The sequence below is a fragment of the Volvox carteri genome (assembly GCF_000143455.1).
Source record: "Volvox carteri f. nagariensis unplaced genomic scaffold VOLCAscaffold_4, whole genome shotgun sequence".
NCBI lineage: Eukaryota > Viridiplantae > Chlorophyta > Chlorophyceae > Chlamydomonadales > Volvocaceae > Volvox > Volvox carteri.
The window spans coordinates 180,785-188,556 of NW_003307547.1; the positions used below are offsets into that span (position 1 = coordinate 180,785).

At 56.9% G+C, this 7,772-nt stretch overlaps 1 protein-coding gene across 1 annotated transcript; it reads left to right on the forward strand.

Annotated features, from left to right (window-relative positions):
* Positions 1 to 1,693: 1,693 nt before the first annotated feature.
* VOLCADRAFT_56346 (uncharacterized protein) lies at positions 1,694 to 3,869 on the forward strand (the record flags this gene model as incomplete). Its single annotated transcript, XM_002946639.1, has 5 exons — positions 1,694 to 1,741; positions 2,209 to 2,296; positions 2,456 to 2,670; positions 2,949 to 3,163; positions 3,557 to 3,869. The coding sequence occupies 5 exons, from the start codon at positions 1,694 to 1,696 to the stop codon at positions 3,867 to 3,869; spliced, it is 879 nt and encodes a 292-aa protein (XP_002946685.1).
* Between the last annotated feature and the right edge of the window lie 3,903 nt (positions 3,870 to 7,772).

Below are 7,772 nucleotides of genomic sequence, written 5' to 3' on the forward strand. Positions count from 1 at the left end.
TTCAGACACCCCTGCTCTCTTAACAAACACAGATAAGAAGAATAATTATAATGGTGATGAAGGCCTAGGCGTGCAATGACGCATGTGCTAATCTGCCCGTGTGCCGTACTGATGACGTACTGAGCTGCCGGCCCCCGGGGGCCCCCAGGCCCAGTCTTAAGGGGATCCCTCAATATCCGCAAACGGTGTTTTTTCCATGTCGCGACCTGCTGAATGGTGCGCTGTTGGCTTGTTGGGGCTGTAGGGCGTCAGCTCGGGATGGCGTGCTGCTGCGGAGTGGCGGACGCCCGACGGCCGCCTCAGACTTGAGGGGCTGCGGCAGCTGGCGGGCCACTGCTGCGTATGTGTCACCGACACCAGCGAGTGGGTGTGGATTGGGGACGGAGGGCTGTAACGGCTGCGGCCTCCCGGGGGATAGTGCTGGGGGGGATACCGGCGGCAGTGATGATGCCAAACATGGACATGAGTTCGAGGGGAACTTGGTTGGAGACTGGGTTTGGGGCGGGACTGGACTTTGGATTTTATAGTACGTAAAGTGCAAATTCCAAAAGAGAGGCTACTGACGATGTCCTTCGTCAAGGAAGGAAGGGGGTTGGCTTAGTGGGCGGGCGCTTACGGCCAGTCACATGGTTGCATTGTTGGCGGGATTGGGTCCCGTGGCTTTCTGTTGTTGATGTGTGCCTCGTTCGCCTCGTCCTTTCGGCTGTTTCTTTGCTCTTTCCACCTCCATTCCTTTCGTCCTACTTACTTTGTTCGTCCTTTCCTCTTCCTTCTTTCTCTCTCTTTACTCTCCTGTTGCCCTGCCGTGTTTTCACCGTACTTTGTACTGGTAACAGAGGTCATTCGTTGTTGACCGCACAAAAAGGTCGTTATAGAGAAACGAAAAACCAACGGCCAGCACGGCGCCTGAGGCACTGTACACCCCCCCCTTGCATCTCACGTCCCCCCCCCCCAATAACCGTCCGCGTTCTTCTGCTCTTCCCTGCCTGAACCAACACCCTGACACCGCCATGATGGTGGCCACCTCGACAGCCAGGACGACGGGTGCGGTGTGGTGCGTACGATGCAGCTTTCAGAGTACCTGGATTGGTGGAGTGACCGTGCCGCGTCAACACAAGGAGGTCGTCATAGCCACCATAATCATCGATATCCTTCTCCTCCATCTCCCCGTCATCATCATTTTGATAATAACGGTGATAATCATCATCGACATCAACACCCTCAACAGCAGCCGCAGCAGCAGTCTGCTGGACTCGCGTTGGAGAGGGCACTGCATTCGCCGGAACCACACCCGACGCCGCCTGATGCTTCCGCTTCCGTGTCCGCTTTCGCTTCCACTTCTGATCCTCCTCCTCCTCCTCCTCCTCGTCAGTCGACGGCCGCTGAAGCAGAAGCTCCTGCATTCCCGGCGTGTGGTAAGGAAAACGACTTGGCACCGGAGGAGATTCAGGGGGAGGAGGGCGGCGCCTTAGGAGGTGCCAAGAGATTGGGCGGAGGGTGTGGAGGGAAGTTGGATGCAGCGGCGGAGAGAGCGCTGGCGGGACCTGGCACCTCGCCGCAGGGCCGCGAAGCAGCGGCGGCGTCAGCCACTGCCGCGGCACAGCCACTACCGCGGAGCAGCTCGGCTGCTGCGGCGGGAGCCGCCTCCTGCGATGTGGCCGGTCCTCGCACGGCGGCTGGCGGCGAGGGCCTTATGTACTTGAAGGACTGGCACTTTGTGGCAGAATTTCCGGATTACGGAGTAAGCGGCGGAGCGAAGGAGGGTGGGTTTTGTTGATGCTCTGGGGCAGTGATATCTTGTGTGATGGCCGCTACGCAACGCGGATTTACGGGGCGTGAGCGGCCGGCGCTGAGCACTGGACAGCTGGGATAGGTCCCTCGAGGGTCCCCTGGGGTTGGAGTGGGTGGCGAATGAGTGTTGTGGTTCTGTCAGGGTGGGCGCGTGCCTGCGTCTCTTCCGGGGGTCCGCATCGTATACAGTCGAGAGCACCCTGCAGCCAGTTACTCCCAAGCATCTCACGCCGCCTCTGGGCCTTAAAAGAGCCGGTAAACCGCCTTTGCTCGAACCCCTAAAATAACGCGGCACTATCATCTCCTTGGCCAGTTAGTATGCATGGATTTATTGTCATCTGGTTTCAGTTGGTTGGTTTCTAACGACAGCTGCCGTCGCGTCCTAAACTTCTCTTCGTCCCGGCACCTCTGGAGCAGGCGTATCGCCTGCCCTTCTTCTTCGCGGACGACTGGCTCAACGCCTACTACGACCAACAGAGGCACAGACGCGAACAACAACACGGCTGTGAAAGCGTTCTTCGTAGTGCTCCAACAGGCAATGGCCACGCCGCCGCCGCCATCGCCGCCGCCGGCGCTGTGAGCGCTGCTGGTGGACCGGGAGATGCTGGCCCGGCGCCCCCGGTGGGGGCTCCTGTCAACGACGCCTGTTTGACGCGGACGTCAGTTCGCCCCCACGCCGCCTTCACCTCCGACTACCGCTTCCTCTACTTGGGGCCTGCGGGTACCTGGACACCTCTGCACTCGGACGTGCTTCGTTCCTACAGCTGGTCGGCCAATGTGTGTGGCCGCAAGCGCTGGCTGATACTGCACCCGCGGTATACACACCTGCTGTACGACAGGCAGATGCTGCGCATGGCTCCCCACCTGGAGCCGGGCCGGGTGCGCAGCGGCTGCGACCCACGGGACTTTCCTGGACTGGAAGAAGCGCGACGGCATGCGTTTGAGTTTATCCAGGCAAGGGTGGATGGATGTTGGTTTGCGCGTTTTGGGAAGGGTGTCGCGTTGTGCGTTTTTGGGTTGGTTGTTGGATGGACAGCTAAGGCATTGGGGACTCGGGGGCGGGGGTATAGCAGGCGGAGGCGTGCATATGCAACTGGCCTTTTTAACTGCATCTTAGCGCTTAAAAAGGGTATGATATTTCTTAGATTACTTTCGAGACGGCATGGGAGACGTTCCGGGTTCGATTCCTTCTTCGGGCGCAGGAGGAAGGTGACGCTGTGTTCGTGCCCAGCGGTTGGCACCATTGCGTGGAGAACCTGCACGATACGCTGTCGCTCAACCATAACTGGCTCAACGGTCACAACTGCCATTGGACATGGGCGTTACTGCGTCAGCAGTACGTGGATGCGGCGGAGGCGATTGAGGACTGCAGGTGTGAGTGTTCATTGGTATGTTTCTTGGCCGTTTGGAGGATTTTAGGAAATAGGATTGTTGGTGCCGCACACCTGTCCCGTGCAGTCACGAGTAACTTCGCTCAGGCGCGAGTAACGGTAACTAGCAACGAACAACGGTTTGCACTCCCGCGGGAGGCCGTGTAGTTAAATATAGGCCTGGTTCTTGCATTTTCCTGCCGCCCTTGGATGTCAAGTAGTGTTGAAATAGTTTATGCGTTACGGGGTGGATGACCTGACGGTGTACGGCGAAGGGTTGGTTTGTCCGTTGAGTTGTCCGTTAACTGCAAACCTTCGCACTCAATGCACGCTAACCGCTGCTATATTTGTAGTAGCTTATGACATGACGGCGATTCCTCGCATGTCGCTTCCAGGCAGCTCTGTTCGCCGGATGAATTTGAGGGCCTGGTGCAAAGCAACTTGGCGGCTAACATGGGACTCAATTGGCACGGCTTCGTCGACTTGTTGGGGTGCACCGTGCGGAGCGCGCTGGCGTCTTTGTGCGCAGCGCGCGGCGGTCTCAGTGATGCACGTGGAGATCCGTTGAGCGGGGTTGGCTCTTTTTCGCAAGAGGTTGCGACGGAAGGTGGAGACCACTGCGCAGCAGTCATGAATCAGCTCCTCGCGCTTCAAAGGGCAGGTAGGAAGGAATCTCCCAGCTGGGCCTGTGCATCGTGGCTATGCTAAGGATTGATGCTTTGTGCTTCGCATTTTGTGGCACTGCTTTCCATGGCACCGTAGGATGCTTTCCGTGCCGCAACGGATGTGCCACTGCATATGTTTCGCTGTACTGTGCCTCGCTTACTCCATCGTCACACTTTCCAGGTTAATTACTCAAGCACAAGCTGCACTGATGAAGTACTCGCATCGCAGGTTGTTTGCTTGTCTAGTCGAGTTGGTTGCATCACAGGGAATTTACCTGAATTCGGGTTGGTTGTAATGCAGGCCGTTTGCTGAAAGATTACATGGCGGCATTTGAGGAGCTTGTCCTGTCTCCAGCGGAGAGGCTAGAACGGCAGGTTCAGCGTTGCGGTCCCGGTAGCATGCCCAATGACATTCAGGCATGTGACCGCCTGCGGCAGACGCCAGCGGTCATGAACGCGAGGAGCCTGTTGATTAGCATAGAAGACGAATTACGTCGTGAGGGGTTTTCGTATGGACTCGGCGACTATTAATGGAAAAGCTCTGGGAGGTTGTCGGTTTGTTGGCCGTTGCCAGCGAAACGACACAGAAGCATTATGAGCCATGAGCAGGAGTGTACCCGTTTTCAAACGTTCCAAATGAACATGAGAACGTTTCATTTGGAAAATGCAGATGACATTTACCAAGATGTGATTAAGAAATGACAGGTCCCGACAGGTCTATGTCAGGTCCATCGGCGGTGCGGTTATACGCGCTCTTAAGTATAATTAATCCTGGTAGCGAAATGAATTTTTAGTTTCCTCACACTAATTTTAGTTCTTCGAAAGGCTTGCTTCTCAGCTCATGGAAGCCTTGGGATTCGCGTTCTTGTTCGCTCTGCTGGCCACAGCTGCGGTACAGGTATGACATATCTGTGGTATTCATGGGGCACCGGACGGGTTTGGATGTTTGGTCAGGTTTCGATGCCCTCCATCAGTCTGCGGGAGCAGCTGCGATATAACCCATAGAGTTCTGCTGCTTGTATGAAAAGCGGATGCCCCTCGAATATAATCATCCCATGATTGTTTACTTTATGTGCTTCAAGGGATACGCTTGCGTGCCTATCACGACCGTTGCCAGGTGGCCAGGGGCCAAGGGTGGAACGGCGTGTCCTGCGTGAAGCATTCAGCGTTTGCCAACCAAACAGACATTGATAGGCTGTGTTGGGAAAAAGGTGAGGGTTTTTTCCTGAGACACAGCGGGAAAGGGTTGGCACGGGCGTGTATGTTAACGCGCGAGCCAGACTTAAGCACAGCTTCGGAGCCTGTTGATTTTCGAATTTCGCAACGTTTTATCGTCTTTGTTATCTCAATTCTGTCCAGCAAGTGCGTGTACGTGCATACACTACCATCATCTGCACCAGTTGTGCTGACTCGTCATGGCCTCACCTTCACCTTCACTCGCATGCTCTGCCGCTGGTCGCCATCGTAAAGCGATGTTCCGACGGGTTTCGACCCGACCCAGGCCCGATTCATGTCCTCTTCGAACCGCCCACTTGTTCACTCGTACGTTCGCTCATCCGATCGCTTTTGCTAGATCCATGCGGCGGCATGGGCGTCACCATGCCGGCAGTCTTCAAGGTCTCCAAGCCCTGTCCATCGCCTCGAGGCTCTGCCGTCTGTGAGCCCCTACCATCTGGGCTAACCCAGTGCAACCAGTGGATTGACGTCATCGACGACACCCCCGTCCCCTGTAGGAGCTTCTGGTGCTGCAGCAGCTATAACGGACGGATATACGACGAATTGTACTGCGCGCCAAAAAATGCGTCTTGCGTAGATAAGCTTCCTGACGTCTATTTCTGCACAGGGACTCAAAATGACGATTGTCCCGATGGTGAGCGCGGCTCGGTGAGCTCCGTAGATAGCGCGTCCTACTAACCTGCAAGATATCTTAGTGTTGGGGTTCGGGCGTGACTTGAGGGATTTCTTGGGCCTGACAACCTTGGAGCCAACAAGAAGTGACGAACACCTTATTGCGGCTAACGATCCTCAATACTCTGACTAGGGCCAGCTCGATAACCAAGCTTAGCCACCTGTCGATCGGCGAGCACCAGAGCCGTGATCCGCCTTCCTGTCCCGGCACAGCAGCTCGGGCTGCACCACCGCACGTCAGCGCGACTGTGCACATGCAGCACACCGAAGCAGACCAACATGATGCTGGTAGACTCGCGACCGGTGTCCTTACTCGCCGTTGGCAAAAGGCGCTGGAATGGGTGAGGGCGACTGTTCTTGGCTGTTCTGCTACATGCATGCATCGCAGTTCCGGCGATGGCCTGCTGCGTAGTGGCGGTTCTGTGGTAAAGCTTCTTGGCCTCCTTTCCTCTGCTGTCAGGTTGACCGTTGCCACGTCTTTCTTACTCTCCTCGCGAACCCTGTGTTGCCGTATTCCGGATCTCCTCACTCCGATCTCACCCAACCACATACACCCATGCGATCTCGCTGTACAGGAATGATGATGAACGAAAACGGACAGTGCGTCATCACTCCACCTAACGCATTTCTACGACCTCCCGTGCCTCCTGGGCCCCCACCCAGGCCGCCGCCGCAACCCAGCCCACCCAGCCCAGCGCCTTACAGTCCCTCGCCTCCCCCATCTCCGCCGCCATCACCATCGCCACCACCCCGGCCGCCCACTCCGTCCCCTCCACCTGCACCCCCACCCAGGCCAAGCCCCTCACCACTCCCTCCTCGTCCACCGCGACCTCGGCCCCCGCCGCGGCCGCCCTCTCCACCGCCGCCGCCATTACCGCCTTCCCCGCCGCCCGTCCCATCGCCGCCGCCGTCGCCGCCGGCCCCGCCACCGAAACCGCCGCGTCCGCCAGCACCGCCACCATCGCCGCCGTCTCCGCCATCTCCGCCGACTCCTCCACCCTTAATGCCGCCAGGTTTACCAAGTTTTCCACTCGCTCCTGGCAATCCATCTCCACCCAAACCGCCCTGGCCGCCGGCACCCCCAGCACCGGAGGAAGGCAATGCTCATAGGAAGTCCTACAGGGCTGCTGCTATTGGTGCCACCGTTGCGATTTCCGTGGGGGTTGCTGCAGGTGCGTGCGACTTCTCCCAGAGCAAGACCTAGCTTTACGGAGAAATAGGGCAACGCCTACGACCTGGAGTACGGCAGGAAAGCGCTATACTCTGCACGCAGCACGTCCGTTCAGTACAGCAGGTCGCAATTTTGCCCTTGCGCTCAAACTTGCTCCATGCAGCGTTTGGTTGATGAACCCACTTGTTTATGGAATGCCCATATCTAGGGGCTTAATCAGGAAAGCTGCAGGTCTTTAGACAGGCAGACCGGCGGGTTGCAGACCTGTACCATGTTCGGTACAACTTGCCAAGTTTGTCTTAACCCCCCCCCAAGATATGAGGTCTAGAAGCCCTAGCACATTCGTGACGTGTGAAAACTTTTCCTGCATTCGCGTTAATCATCTTATCCTGGTGGGCTCAGATATGTTCTCCTTTGCAGAATACCGAACCCTAGCAAATTCTTCAACGTTGGGAGAAGAGTTCCTCCCTTGCTCTTCAACCTGGCACACGCACCCACATAAGGCAGCACGCCGTTGCGCCTCATGCAGTTGAACCGCAGCAAACCGCAATATTGGTATGGGGGTCAACAGCGTCAAGATCTTCGGACCCATAGAGGCTTGAACAGCTAAGCTCGTACGAAACCCAGCATCAAGCTTTCCGCGTATCGTAAAACACAGACTGTCATAAACCAGGTCAGCACAGTTCTGATGGAGCTTCCCCGGCATGCGAGAGCATCCCACGCCGCAGGCCGAGGAATTAGGGGCAGCTGCTGCCCGTGCGGGGCCCTATCCTCTTCCTCCGCCTCGTCCTCCCTTTGAAAGTACCACATAAAGCTGGAGGAAACCCGGATTGGTTGCGTCCTGCAAATGCTGACCTGATAGATGAT